The sequence below is a fragment of the Lithobates pipiens genome, unplaced genomic scaffold (assembly GCF_037356315.1).
Source record: "Lithobates pipiens isolate NorthernLeopardFrog02 unplaced genomic scaffold, aLitPip1_a1.2 Scaffold_13, whole genome shotgun sequence".
In the NCBI taxonomy this organism is placed as follows: Eukaryota; Metazoa; Chordata; class Amphibia; order Anura; family Ranidae; genus Lithobates; species Lithobates pipiens.
This window is the reverse complement of record NW_027507718.1, coordinates 408484127-408499806: the sequence shown is the minus strand read 5'-3', so window position 1 is coordinate 408499806 and position 15680 is coordinate 408484127. Positions and strand designations below refer to the sequence as shown.

General features: G+C 48.1%; 1 protein-coding gene across 3 annotated transcripts in view; it reads left to right on the top strand.

Annotated features, from left to right (window-relative positions):
* The window catches only part of FIP1L1 (factor interacting with PAPOLA and CPSF1), a 131952-nt gene that overhangs the window by 8539 nt on the left and 107733 nt on the right, over positions 1–15680 (top strand). For all 3 annotated transcript variants that reach the window (XM_077477492.1, XM_077477491.1, XM_077477490.1), the window contains exons 3-5: positions 13231–13288; positions 15050–15147; positions 15235–15299. In XM_077477492.1, coding sequence (XP_077333618.1) covers positions 13231–13288; positions 15050–15147; positions 15235–15299 — 221 coding nt within the window. The remainder of the gene's footprint in view (positions 1–13230; positions 13289–15049; positions 15148–15234; positions 15300–15680) is intronic.

Sequence of the window (15680 nt, the reverse complement as noted above, 5' to 3'; positions counted from 1 at the left end):
AGTCTCTGACCATGTCCTGTACCATGTCCCTAGTCTCTGACCATCTCCTGTACAAAAATATTTTTTAAAACCAAAGTTCGTTTTCGGCATAGTCTATTTTTCATTTTTGTTATTGGTTTCGGTACCAAAAAAACCCATTCGTCGCACTCCTAGTGTGTTTATAGGTTGGAAAAAAAGTGTGTTTTTACAGGAAGCTTTCGGGCAGAAAAAGCAATTGACACAAGTAAACACGACATTTAGGTGTGTCAGGTGTTTTTATATGTTTTTGTAAATGTACCTAAACGCATATACAATATGTGCCACACATTGAGGGGAAAAAAGTATTTGATCCCCTTGCTGATTTTGTACGTTTGCCCACTGACAGAAATGATTAGTCTATAATTTTTAATGGTAGGTTTATTTTAACAGTGATATACAGAATAATAACAAAAATATCCAGAAAGACGCATTTCAGAAAGTTATAAATTGATTGATTTGCATTTTAATGAGTGAATAAGTATTTGACCCCTTCGCAAAACATGACTTGGTACTTGGTGACAAAACCCTTGTTGGCAATCAGAGGTCAGATGTTTCTTGTAGTTGGCCACCAAATTTGCGCCCATCTCAGGAGGGATTTTGTCCCACTCTTTGCAGTTCCTCTCCAAGTCATTAAGGTTTCAAGACTGATGTTTGGTAACTCGAACCTTCTGCCCCCTCCACATGTTCCAGGACCTTAATGTGCTTTTCTTTTTCTTCTTGAGCCACTCTTTTGTTGCCCGTGCAGTGTGTTTTGGGTCATTGTCATGCTGGAATTGCCCTGGCTCAGGGAAGGAGGTTCTCGCCCAAGATTTGAGGGTACATGGCCCGTCTATCGTCCCTTTTGATGCAGTGAAGTTGTCCTGTCCCCTTAGCAGAAAAACACCCCAAAAGCATAATGTTTCAACCTCCATGTGTGACAGTGGGGATGGTGTTGGGGCCATAGGCAGCATTCCTCCTCCAAACACGGCGAGTTGAGTTGATGCCAAAGAGCTCAATTTTGGTCTCATCTGACCACAACAATTTCACCCAGTTCTCCTCTGAATCATTCAGATGTTCATTAGCAAACTTCAGACGGGCCTGTACATGTGCTTTCTTGAGTAGGGGGACCTTGCGAGCGCTGCAGTATTTCAGACCTTCACAGCGTAGCGTGTCACAAATTTGTTTTCTTGGTGACTCTGTTCCCAGCTGCTGAGATCATTGACAAGATTCTCCCATGTAGTTCTTGGCTGATTTTTCACCATTCTCATGATCGTTGAGACTCCATGGAGTGAGATCTTGCATGTAGCCCCAGACCGAGGGAGATTGACAGTTATTTTGTGTTTCTTCCATGTTTCCATTCAACTGTTGTCACCCTCTCACCAAGCTGCTTGGCGATGGTCTTGTAGCCCATTCCAGCCGTGTGTAGGTCTACAACCTTGTCCCTGACATCCTTGGACAGCTCTTTGGACTTGGTTATGGTTGAGAAATTGGAATCTGCTGTGGACAGGTGTCTTTTTAATACAGGTAACAAGCTGAGATTAGGAGCACTCCCCTTAAAGAGCAAGTAAACCCCGATAGGTTTTACTTCCTCTTTTGCTCCCCGCAAGGCCTGGAAATGTAAGGCATAATGGGCTAGTATGCATCGCATACTAGCCCATTATACGACACTTACCTGCAAACGAAGCCCGCGCTGTCCCCTGAACAGGCCGCATACATCTTCGCCCCTTTTCCTTCCGGGGCCACGGACTCCGGCTCTGTGACTGGCCGGAGTCATGTGACATCACTCCGGCGCATGCGCACGGGAGCCGTCAGTCACAGCACACGCTAGGGGAAGTAACGGCATGGTGGTTCATTTCTTCACAGCACATGCGCAGATGATGACATATCTCCTAAATGACGCACGTTTAGGAGAGATTTCTACCACCTATAGGTAAGCCTTATGCCGCGTACACACGAGCAGACTGTATGGCGTACTTAGTCCGCCGAAACACATTTCAGCGGACAGTCCGCTCGTGTGTGGGCTTCAGCGGACTTTTTCAGCGTGCAGTCCGGCGTACTAAGAATTTCGGTCTTTTCGAAATTCTGTCCGTCGTATTTGCATTTCGGCGGACAATCCGGCCGTGTGTATGCCAGTCCGCCGTACTTTTGAAATGAGCGGACTTTTCCCGCCCGGAGAAAAGTCCGCTCATTTCGAGCGGGTCTCCAGGTAGGCGGGGCCCGCGAAGGAGACGTCGCTGGCCCCGCCACCTGGTATGGACTTAAAGGGGAACCCCAACGCCGAAAAAAATCGGCGTGGGGGTCCCCCCCAAGTCCACAACAGACCCTTGTCCGAGCACGCTACCCGGCCGGCCAGGAAAGGGGGGCGAGCGAGCGCCCCCCCTCCTTAGCCATACCAGGCTGCGTGCCCTCAACATGGGGGGGTGCCTTGGGGAAGGGGGGGCCGTGCGGCCCCCCCACCCCAAAGCACCTTGTCCCCATGTTGATGAGGACAAGGGCCTCTTCCCGACAACCCTGGCCGTTGGTTGTCGGGGTCTGCGGGCGGGGGGCTTATCGGAATCCGGGAGCCCCCTTTAATAAGGGGGCCCCCGGATACCGGCCCCACACCCTATGTGAATGAGTATGGGGTACAATGTACCCCTACCCATTCACCTGTAAAATAAAAGTACAAAAAAAAACACAACACACAAGATAAAATACTTTATTTGGACAGCTCCGGGGGTCTTCTGTCTTAGGGGGTCTTCTCGCCGGACTCCTCCGCTATCTTCTTGTAGCTCTTTTGCTAGCGGAGGAGTCCGGCTTTCTTCCTCGCCGCCGGCCTCTTCTCCCGACTTCGGGGGTCTTGTCCCCCTCTTCGGTTCTTCTGCCGGGCCACCGCGCCTTTCTTATAGCTCTTTTACAGGCGGTGGCCCGGTCTTCTGTCGCCGCCGCCGCCTTCCGTTCTTCTTCTTCTCCTTCTTCTCCAGGAGATATTGACTCGACGCTCTCTCCGGCCACAATGCCAGGGCCGCGCTGCGCGGCCACTTATATAGGGACAAGGGGCGGTGTCACATGGCTTTATGTGACATGGGTTGGTGTCACATGGTGACCCCCCCCCCCTTACGATGTCATAGTCCCCATGTGACATCGACCCATGTGACCAACCCATGTGACACCGCCCCTTGTCCCTATATAAGTGGCCGCGCAGCGCGGCCCTGGCATTGTGGCCGGAGAGATCGTCGAGTCAATATCTCCTGGAGAAGAAGGAGAAGAAGAAGAACGGAAGGCGGCGGCGGCGACGACAGAAGACCGGGCCACCGCCTGTAAAAGAGCTATAAGAAGGCGCGGTGGCCCGGCAGAAGAACCGAAGAGGGGGACAAGACCCCCGAAGTCGGGAGAAGAGGCCGGTGGCGAGGAAGAAAGCCGGACTCCTCCGCTAGCAAAAGAGCTACAAGAAGATAGCAGAGGAGTCCGGCGAGAAGACCCCCGAAGACGGAAGACCCCCAGAGCTGTGCAATAAAGTATTTTATCTCGTGTGTTGTGTTTTTTTTTGTACTTTTATTTTACATGTGAATGGGTAGGGGTACATTGTACCCCATACTCATTCACATAGGGTGGGGGGCCGGTATCCGGGGGCCCCCTTATTAAAGGGGGCTCCCGGATTCCGATAAGCCCCCCCTGCCCGCAGACCCCGACAACCAATGGCCAGGGTTGTCGGGAAGAGGCCCTTGTCCTCATCAACATAGGGACAAGGTGCTTTGGGGTGGGGGGCCGCGCGGCCCCCCCCTTCCCCAAGGCACCCCCCCATGTTGAGGGCACGCGGCCTGGTACGGCTAAGGAGGGGGGGCGCTCGCTCGCCCCCCTTTCCTGGCCGGCCGGGTAGCGTGCTCGGACAAGGGTCTGTTGTGGACTTGGGGGGGACCCCAACGCCGATTTTTTTTTTTTTTTTTTAATTTATTTATTTATTTATTTTTTCCCGGCATTGGGGTTCCCCTTTAAGTCCATACCAGGCGGCGGGGCCAGCGACGTCTCCTTCGCGGGCCCCGCCTACCTGGAGACCCGCTCGAAATGAGTGGACTTTCCTCCGCGTGTGTGGGCGAGTCCGTTCATTTCAAAAGTAGGGCGGATAGTACGCTGTATTAGTCCGCTCAAAAAGTGGTGTGTGTGGGCAAGTAGTCCGTTCGGAAAGTCCGACGGACAGTCTGGCGTACTTTTCCGCCAGACTAAGTACGTCATACAGTTTGACCGTGTGTACCCGGCATTAGGCCTCTTTCACACGGGCCCCGTGGATATCCGCTTGCTCAGCGGGGATCGCTCCGTTGATCCCCGCTGAGCAGGAAGATGACAGGTCCGTCCCTGCACACTGCGCAGTGATGCACCTGTCAGAGCGCTGCTCTCCCCTATGGGAGATCGGATGACGATGGACCGCAGTCTCCGTCATCCGATCCGATGACGGATGGAAAAGTAGGTTTTTTCCTCCATCACGCTTTTTCAGATTGGAGCGGGTCGGATGTCAATGGACATGTCGCATGCTGACATCTGACGCTCCATAGATGTCTATGGAGTATCCGTTCAGGTCCTCCTAAAAAACTAACAGGCGGACTTGAACGAATCAGCCATGTGAAAGAGGCCTAATTCTAGGCTTAACCTATAGGTAAGTCACCAAAAAGGCTTTACAACCACTTTGTGAGTGCTCTTAATCTCAGCTAGTTATTTGTATAGAAGACACCTGGGAGCCAGAAATTTTGCATATTAGGGGATCAAATACTCATTTCACTAATTAAAATGCAAATCAATTTATAACTCTTTTGAAATGTTTTCTGGATATTTTTGTTGTTCTGTCTCTCACTGTTAAAATTATAGACTGATCATTTATTTGTCCATGGGCAAAATCAGCAGAGGAACAAATACTTTTTTTTCCTTCACTGTAGTTGCGCTTTTTCTGCTTCTTCTTTCTGCCAGCTCTTCTGGCATTTTTCTGCTGCCTAGTTTGCATGTACCCTTGCTGTACAAGTGCTGGAACTCCAAGCAGAAGGTGCTGAAAGTAGTATCTGGCTGGAATGTAGCTGTGCTTTTTAGCATTCCCAGCAGCCACCATGACATAGCATGACCAGCATTAGAGGCAACTTAGCTGATCCAATCAAACGTTTAAAAAAAAAAAATGAGTTTTTCTCTTTCGATCACAAACTGACACAGCTCCATTGTTCTTGACCATAGGGTTGTTACGCCACCTTCAGGAGAGGACTAGGCAGAACATCTTACACATGTACAAAAACTATTTTCTAGTTCCTCGGAAGGGGCGGTCCCTTCAGTAACAACCCCCCAGCCTGCTTCCTGCAGCTTTGTTTTTTTTTTTTTTCTTCCTAGTGAAGGAGATGGACCTAGGAACCCTGTGGGACCGTCAGTCCTGGGATTTTTTTTTTTTTGCAAAAGTTTGTCTTTTGCGCAAGATTTGAGATCCTGTGATCTGCTATCAACAGCCGGCTGGGTGACAGGCTGGATACCTTTTTAGCCTTGTAGTCTCCCCAGCCTGGCCATCGAGCGTGTGCAGACCACGTTACGCGCTGGGTTGGCCACAACATGCCCCTCAGGCTCCAGGGGCGGTCGGTGAGCGCAACTCTCCGGGGCACACGTATGACCAGGCTACTGATGTCTGAGTCAGTGTGCCGTGGGCAGCCACCCCATACTTCCGGAGTGGGTCTGTGATGGAATGTCCCCAGCTCATCCGGATGGTAAGTACAGCTCTCTGCCTCGGTGGGGTTGAGCAGCTGGGCATTGCCTGGGAGGTTGATTCGGGGGTCATTCTCCTCCCTCTCTTCTCTCCCTATCTCCCCTAAACCCCCAATCCCCCCCCCCCCCCCCCGTGGGGGATGCTGCATGGTGGGCCGCTGAGCGGTGTGGGCCTATAGCCAGGGGTCCCCTGGGCGGCTCTCACCTTGGATGGGGGGCTGCGCTGGGTAGCTTTGTTCCCCGAGGTCTGCACATGGTGATCGCCATAGCGCTGTTCTGCCACCATTTTTCTCTTTTTTTTTTTTTTCACTGCCCTTCTCTGTGTACAGTTGTTTGTCGGCCATGTTTGGTGTGTCTCAGTGGAAAGCATGGCCAGGAACCATTTTACTGTGGTTCGGCTGCCATTTTTCCTGTGATTATGTCCTTTATACTGGACCCCGGCAGCCATTTTGTTGTAGCCCAGCGTGGTTTTTATGCTCAGCGCTGGCCCCTGGGGCTCAGAACAGTGTGCTTTTTCACTCAGAACACTTGGGAGCTGACACGGGCACTAGTAGCTGAATGGTGCAGAACTCAGTCAGAGTGGTGAGTCCTGCGGTGGGGCACCTCAGCCTGCAGCAGCTAGGAGGGTGGGATTGTGCACCTGTCCTAAGTCCCCAAAGGTGGTAGACAGGGTGGGTCAGCATGGCTGCAGAAACTGATGTTTCTTCCCCCGAACTCCTGGCAGTTGCAACCGACTCAACTGGAAACAGTGCAGTGCCTTTGGACACTTTGGCCCCGGCTCTGTCATTTCAGATGACGCTGACCAGGACTGATCGGACAGTGAGGCTGAGTCCCCGCCCGGGTCCGCACATGACAAAGCGCTAGTTGGAGCACTTATCACAGCTGTGCGTGATACCCTGAAGATTCAGAATACAACAGATCCCTCGGCTGATGTAGCGGTCCCTTTTGGGTCCCGTAAGCCAGCCCGTACACCTAAGGTGTTTCCGTATCTGACTTATTTCGATAAGTTCATATACAAGGAATGGGGAAGACCGGCAACGGACCTTTTCAGTCCCAAAAAGTATGGCGGTGCATTACCCCTTTGAGGAGAGCCTTCATAAAAAATGGTCAGCTCCTCCAGTCGTGGACCCCCCCAGTATCCAGGTTAAATAAGTAACCACGATCCCGGTAGAGGGGACTCAGGCGTTTAAGGACCCCAAGGACAGGAAGGCCGAGGCAGTGGCCTGTTCTTTGTTCACGGTTGTGGGGTCAGCAATGCGACCAGTTCTGGCCTCGGCACTTGTGTCAGACACTTACTGAGTGGGCAAAACTTTTGCACCGCTAATTGGGGGAGCAACAGGCTTCTCCTGTCTGCTTGGAACTAGCAGACCAGTTAGTGCAAGGCCTTAAGTTTGTTTGTGACGTGGCCCTGGATACCCTCCCTCTGTTATCCCTAGCTTCAGTGTTAGCAGTGGTGCTGAGGCGCCTGACTTGGCTAAAATTCTGGTCTGCGGACCAGGCATCTTAAAAAAAAAAAAAAAAAAAAAAAAACCCTAATGGATCTACCCTTCTTTGGAGCCTCGTTGGATGACATCATTAAGAATGCCACAGGTGGGAAGAGTACCTTACTCCCACAGACCAGGAAGACTAAGGAGCCACGCTGTAGGCAAGGGCCCTGATTTTCCGCTGATATGTGGCTTTTTCGTCCCCCCAGGGCTTCGGCTAAATGCCCCCAGTCCAACAGGGCGACTTCCTGAGGGACAAAAGCATCTCTGGAACCACAAGCCTAATTGGCCTGCGAGCAACAGTGCTACTGCGTGAAGGTTTGCCCCCGCCCGTCACACGGGTGGGGGGTCGCCTTTGAAGTTTGCAGCCTGGTGGGCCTCTTGGCTGTCCGACCAATGGGTCTGCGAACTGATTTCCTCTGGCTACAAAATAGAGTTCCTCTCTTGGCCACCAAACATATTCTTCCCCTCCCAGCATACCCTTACTCCTGGATTGCTGGGAGGCCCTCATGGGGGTGGTAAGGGACCTGCTAAGTCGTGGGGTGATGGTACCTGTTCCAGATTTGGAAAGGTTCCAGGGGTTCTACTCCAATCTGTAATCCCCAAAAAGGAAGGGATACTTCCAATCTTGGACCTAAAAGCCCTCAATTGCTTTGTGAAAGTACAGAGGTTCAGAATGGAATCAGTTCGCTCAGTAGTCGCTGCATTCCATCAAGGGTACTCCCTGGCATCTTTGGACATCCAGGATGTGTACCTACACAATACCCATATGCCTCCGGCATCAGAGGTTTATGCGATTTGCAGTTGGGGAAGCCCACTACCAGTTTGTGGCTCTGTTTTGGCTTGGCATCAGCACCCCGAGTCTTTACCACGGTATTGACTCCAATTTTGGCGTTGTTGTGACAACGCGGGATTGCGATCGTAGGTTACCTAGACAATCTCCTCCAGAGAGCATCTTCCGTCTCAGAATTAAAGGAGGATGTGGAGATCACCAGGCAAACACTGCAAGATTTTGGGTGGCTGTTGAACCTAAAGAAGTCGGTGATTGTACAGACTCAGCGTTTGGAGTATCTAGGCTTACTGCTGGACTCCATGGAAGCGAGAGTGTTTCTCCCTTCAGATAAGCTGCAGACTCAGAGCCACGGTGAAACTATTAATGAACTGCAGGTGGTCGTCGCTACGTTTCTGGATGCGAGTCCTGGGACTCATGGTGGCCTCCTTCGAGGCAGTGCCGTACTCCCAGTTTCTTACCAGAGTCTTGCAGAAGGAGATCTTGACAAAATGGGACAAATCTCCGTTATCCCTGGATTGGCAGATTCCTGTGAGCTACCAGAGCAGGGAGTGCCTGACTGACTGAGATCTCCGGCACTTCAGTCCAGGAAGTCGTTCCTACCTCCTACATTGGACAGTGATCACAACGGATACCAGCCTGAGCGGCTGAGGTGGAGTACTGGGAGTACAGTCGACCCAGGGCCTCTGGTCGGGGGAGCAATCCAAGTTGCTGATCAACGTGCTCGATCTACGAGCGATCAGGCTATGCCTCTCCAGATGGTCGGAGACTGAGGGCGTCCGATCAGGATCCAGTTGGACAACCCCACGGCGGTGGCATATGTCTATCCTCAAGGAGGAACAAGAAGCTTGGCTGCAGTACGGGAGGTCGCTCACATCCTTCAGTGGGCAGAGCGACATGTATTGGCCATATCGGCTTTTTACATCCCGGGGGTGGAAAACTGGCAAGCGGACTACCTAAGTTGTCAGATGGTGGACCCAGGAGAATGGGCACTGCATCCGGAGGTGTTCAGGCTACTGTGCCTGTGGTGGGGCACACCAGACGTGGATCACCTGGCTTCCTGTCTCAATCGGAAGGTACAGAGTTTCATATCCAGGACAAGAGATCCTTTTGCAGACACATCAGACGCATACTGTGGGCTCAGTATGGACAGATCTACGCCTTTCCTCCATTAAATCCACTACCACGTCCGCTTCAGAGCGGAGACCGAGGGGATTCCAGTAATTCTGACTGCCCCAGACTGGCCTCGGTGTCCCTGGTATGCCAACCTAGTACGCCTGGTTGAGGACGCTCCCTGGCTAATACCGATGCAAGAAGACCTTCTGTCTCAAGGTCCAATTCTCCATCCTGCTTTACCATCACTGGTTTTAACGGCATGGGGCTAAGGAACCGGGGCCTATTGGACTCTGTGATTTCAACTATATTTAGGGCACAGAAATTTTCTCTGAAGATATATCGTCGTACCTGGAAGGCATACATCTGTGTGAGGAGAAAGGATGGCATCCGCTCGCTTATTCAGTTCCCAGGAACCTGCTGTTTCTGCAGCGAGGCGTAGACCAGAAATTGGCGTTAAGCACCATTAAAGGACAAATATCAGCCTTGGCTTGGTCTTTCTAGTGGCCATTACATCGGCCAGGAGGGTTTCGGAACTGGCGGCCTAGTCATGCAAGTCGCCTTATCTGGTTATCCATAAGGATAAGGTGGTGTCGCGTCCACAACCCGTTTTTTTTCTGCCGAAGGTTGTTTCGGCGTTCCGCATCAATGAAGACATTGTGTTACCATCTGTGTCCTAAACCGACACATCCTAAGGAGGTGGCCCTTCATTCCTTGGCCGTGGTCCGGGCTCTAAGGGTGTATTTGTCTGCCACGGCTCCCTTTCGGAAGTCAGACTCTGTTTGTTAGTTTCAGTAGCTGGTCCGAAAAAGGGTACGGCGATCTCGTCGGCCACCATTTCCAGGTGGATCAGACAGATTGTGGTACAGGCCTACACCTTGAAGGGGCAGGTGCCCCCCCTCTCCTGTCACGGTCCATTCCACCAGGGCAATTGGAACCTCTTGGGGTTTCCGACATTAAGCGTCAGTTGCTCAAGTGTGTAAGGTGGAGACTTGGTTGTCCGTTCACACTTTTACCAAATTCTACAAAGTGGATGTAAGTGCATCGATGCCTGTTTTGGCGCAAAGTTTTGCAAGTGTCCGTGTAATGTTGCAATTGCACTTATTTTTTTCTGTTTTTTGAAAATAATAAAATGGTTACCTTTTGAGTATAATGCACTGTTGCATTGTTAACCGCAAGTTCTGATGCGCCTAGATAATGTGGTGACTTCACTCTTAGGGAGCACTTCTGGTTGTGGGTGAAGTTTTTTTTTATGCTGTTTCCCACCCCTCGCTGCTTTGGGATGTCCCTATGGTCAAGAATAATGGAGCTGTGTCAGTCAGTGAACGAAAGAGAAATTAGGATTTTTGTACTCGGCGTAAAATCCTTTTCTTTTGAAGTTCGCTGACTGACACCTCCTCGCTTCCTATTGATTATGTTTACTGCTTGTTGACATAGTGAAGCTGCAGGAAGCAGGCTGGGGTGTTGTTACTGAAGGGACCGCCCCTTGGGTGGAACGAGAAAGTTCTGTTTGTACATGTGTAACAACATGTTCTGCCTAGTTCTCTCCTGAAAGTGGCGTAACAACCTTATGGTCAAGAATAATGGAGCTGTGCCAGTCAGTGAACTTCAGAGAAAAGGATTTTATGGTGAGTACAGAAATCCTATTTTTTTTCCCTCAACTTCAATTTTAATTGTGGCATTATTTAACCACTTCTGGACCATCCACATACCCGTATTTTAACTATCCGCTGGATTTATTTTACAAGCAGCAGGAGGGGACCTCCACCCCCCACCTGACACCTTCCATGGCTTGCTTGGCCTTTCCTGTCCCACCGGGAGACCCGAACAATGAACCGGCATGTCCGCCAGCTGGTCGGAAAGCCGAACAAAGCCCAGATCAACTTTGATCGGCTCACTGCTAAGGTAATGGAAGTGATGATCTGACATCACTTCCGTTTTTACCTGGATGTCAACGGCGCCCAAAAAAAGATCAAAGATCACTGGGCACAGTCTCCTGTTGGGGCCGGTTCACACCAGAACGTTATGCCAGAAAGGCATGTTCCATGTGTGTTTCCTGTATAGTGTTCAAAATGCGCTGCCTTTATGATTTACTACGGGTGATTATACATTGTTAACCCCGCAATAGATCCCAAATGGAGTGGACACAAAAAAAGTTCTAAGCTCCGAATGCAGGGATTTGGGTATGGGGGGAGGGGGGTGGGGGTGATATGAAGGGTGGTAGAGGACACTGCTATGGGGGGGTGGCCCTGCCTATATCGTTGTCCACTGCCCCCTACACTTTTTGCCGTACCCACCAACCGATGCACAACGATGTTTTGTCCCTTTTTTGAAGAGGGATATCACGGCAATGGCAGCACCTGCTGCCATAACAGAGTTATCCATCTCTTCAGGTGGCGGTTCAGTAAACGATAATGGTGGTCTCTGCAGCGGAATTGCAGCAAGATCACTGTTAGCGACGGCGGGAGAGATGCCGCTCTCCCGCGCCCTCCGCCGCTTACCGGAGCTGTCGGCAGCAGCAGAGCAGATCGGGTCCTGTCACTTCCTTGGTATGGAGACGAGTGAAGCTAAGATGGGCCCCCCCCCCCCATCTCCATACCATAGTCGATGGCAGGAGCTACGTCAAAACCTAACTTCCACCCGTACCTCTTAAAGGCACACTTTTTTTTTTTTTTTCCAATGTCATTTTTTTCAAATGACAATTTAATTTATTTTTTTTGCATTCAAGTCCAAATATGAGATCTGAGGTCTTTTTGACCCCAGATCTCATATTTAAGAGGGCCTGTCATGCTTTTTTCTAATACAAGGGATGTTTACATTCCTTCTAATAGGAATAAAAGGGACCCAAATTTTTTATTAAATTTTTTTTTTAAATCGCCCCTTCCCGGCGAGCTCGCACGCATTAGCGAACGCATATGTGAGTAGCGCCCCCATATGAAAATGGTGGTCAAATCACACGTGAAGTATTGCCGCAATCGATAGTGTAAGGGCAATAATTCTAGCCCTAGACCTCAGTAACTCAAAACATGCAAACTGTAGAATTTTTAAAACGTCACCTATGGAAATTTTTCTTTTTAAGGTTAAAAGTTTGACGCCTTTCCACGAGTGGGTGCAATTTTGAAGCAGGACATGTTGGGTATCAATTTACTCAGCGTAACATTATCTTTCACAATATAAAAAAAAAATTGGGCTAACTTTACTGCTGTTTTTTTTTTTTTTTTTTTTTAATCAAATGAATTTTTTCCAAACAAATGCGCTTGTAAAACTGATGCGCAAATACGGTGTGACAAAGTATTGCAATGACTGCCATTTTATTTTCTAGGAAATTTAAAAAAAGTATAATGGTTGGGGGTTCTAAGTAATTTTCTAGCCAAAAACTTGTTTTTAACTGTTTTAAACACCGGGTCTGAAAAAAGAGGCTCGGTCCTTAAGTGGTTAAGCCCCTCTCTTTCACTTTCCCTCCTACCTGTTCACACAGGAGACCAAGAAGCAGCACAGTTCTGTACAAGGGGCAGGAGCTAGCAGAGTGACTTTTAATATTAACAAGCTGGTGATTGATTGCTTAGGACCTAGCAAACAATCGCCTGCATGATGACTTGAAAAATTAACTTGGCCGGCTCCTTCCCCGCCCTCCGTCCTGGGCTGTGCTGGGCGGAGGAGGCTGGGGGTGGAAAGAGAAGGTCTGGTAGCTAGCAGTAGCGGGGTTGGCACAGACCCGTTCCCAGTCTACATGTCATCTATGCAAGGTCGACAGGTAGCCTGCCATCGAGGGGTTGCCGACCCCAGCTCTAGGGCCTCTGCTTTAAAAAAAATTAAATAAAAAAAAAAAAAAAAAAAAAAAAGTAAAATGTTTTTGGTGATTTTAACAAATTTTCTAGCCAAAAAATACTGATTGTTACTTACAGTGCCAGAAAAGCCCTGGTCTGGAAGTGGTTAAAGTATTGTAACTAAATAAGCAAAGAACAGGTGAAGTAACCATAACAATAAACCAGGTATTTACCTTCTATTCTACTCTACAAACTGCTGAAAAAGATTTGAAGTCTGATTGGCCGCTCTTGGTTTAATGCAATATTGTTAATATTTTTTCTGTTTGTAAGTACATGTGTGTAACCCAACTGTTTATCACATTCTGTTTTGTAGCTCACATCCAGTAACCAGTGTTGAAGCTGAAACTACTGAAAATGGTGTTGTAAAACCGGTAATATCGCCAATAATGTCCTGTCTGATGTGTTCTGTGACGTAAGGCTTTAGTGATGAGTAGTTATGAAATTTAACACCTTGAGGATATGACAGCATTCTGTGTGGCTTCTTATTGGTTCGGGGAATAGAGTTCAAGGCATAGCTCGTTCTTTCCATTATGCATACAGAAAAATGAATTGCAGTAGTGTACACTGATGTGCGTTGTGTTTTTAGAAGGATCTCATTTAGTGTCTTGAATGGAAAAAGTCAGGACGCACAAATTGCAGTATAAGGAGGTTCTTTAATTCCATGTATTTGTCTGTTGTGGCTCTGGGGTGTCATCTGTGTCTTGGCCTTTTCTCTTGTTTGAGTTTCTGACCCAGAAAAAGTATCCAAGTAATAATAAAAAAAAATCTACACCTTTTCACTTCCAAAAACAAGTCTGCTTCTATATTTAAGTTGTGATGTGCTTTTTTTTTTTTTTTTTTTTAAATGCTAAACCAGTTGCAAGTAGTGGAAGCTTAAAACATAATGTTTGTGCATGTACTGTGACATACCTGGCAGAGTGTCACTGGAGCTTCCAGACCAGTGCACGGTTATCCAAATATTGAATTCAGTTCCCAGAATTGAACTCCTATCCGATGAAGTCACTTTTTGGGTATTCAGACAGTTGCGTGTGCTGTGGCTGTCTGAATACAATGGCTTAGTCGAGTAGATTGCTTCATCCACGCTCGTTTAGCTTGACCTGTCCTGATCAGCTCTCGAAAAATGTGTACTAACAATAAGATTGATGTACAGTCGCTTCAAAAGCATTTTTTTCGTACAATTTTCTGATAGTTTGTGTGCTGTGACTAGGCTTTAATCTTTAGGGTCCTTTCACATGGGCTTTCTGATCATGTCTGCCTGTCAGTTTTTCAGACAGACCTGACTGGAAGCTCCATGCAGCTGTGTGGGCAGGTTGATGTAAACGCACTTGTCTGTTTTAAACCTACCTACAGTGAGGGGGAAAGTATTTGATCCCCTGCAGATTTTGTGTAAGTTTGCCCACTGGCTATTGTAACGGTGAGAAATCAAATGACACAAATATCCAGAAAAACACATTTCAAAAAAATTCTAAATTGATTTGCATTTTAATGAGTGAAATATGTATTTGATCCCAAAACCCTTGTTGGCAATCACAGAGATCAGACGTTTCTTGTAGTTGTGTGAAAACCTGGTGGCCATCTCAAAAGGAACGCTTGGTAACTCAAACTTAGAGATCTCTCCACATATTTTCTATGGGATTAAGGTCTGGAGACTGGCTAGGCCACTCCGGGACCTTAATCAGTTTTTTTTTCTTGAGCCAATCCTTTGTTGCCTTGGCCATGTGTTTTGGGTCATTGTCATGCTGGAATACCCATCTACTACTAAAATGATATACTGATCATTCCTTTGTCAGTGGGCAAACATACAAAATCAGCAGGGGGATCAAATTTTTTCTCTCACTTTACCTTCCAGTCCGTCCAGGTCCAAAACAAAACTGCAGTCTTTTTCTGTTGTTCCAAACCTAAACATGACCAATCGGAGAGAGCCTGATGTAAACGGACACAAGTCTGTTTACATCCTGCCACCCATAGAGCTATTGCAGGACCGCCCCTATCCGCTGTGTAAATGCATGCGTTCTGTTCAGCTCACAGATTCCCCGCTGAATGGAGCAGAGCGGCTCTGTGTGAAAGGGCTCAAACACAGCGTTTAATATTATTAAAATGTTTAATTTTGCTTGTTTTCATAATTGTTCAAGGTGACGGAGACAGAAGATGACAGTGACAGTGATAGCGATGATGATGACGATGATGTTCATGTTACTATTGGAGATATTAAAACAGCACCTCAGTATGGGTAGGTAACACACATATTGCCAACCATTCTAGGTAGCTGGTGTTCATTGTGGACATTCATTTTCATGCTTTTTTTTTTGTGTTTTAGGAGCTATGGTACAGCCCCTGTTAACCTGAACATTAAAACTGGAGGTAGAATTTATGGACCTGCAGGTAAGCTATTTTTGAGAACCAAAAAATCTATTTGAGATGTAGTTGTAGTTGTAGATGCAGTTTGCTCAGTCATTACAGGTGAGATATTAAAGTAGATGTCAGCTGCCTGACAGTAGCACAAATATGTGACATAATCAGCCACCGTTTTATTCTACAGGGTCCTTGCTTTCAGAAAATGTTTTTGGACATTTTAAGTAATTTTCAGGCCTTAAATGTGTTTAACGTGCAAAAAACTGAAAGAATTGTCCCAGATTCAAAAGTTAAACCTGTACACTTGTAATAAATGACCCACTACTCTTCTGGAGCAATTATTAATTTTTCACACATGTTAAAATCTGCATTTTTAGCTAGGCAATAATTAAAAGCCTCAAGAACCTTTTT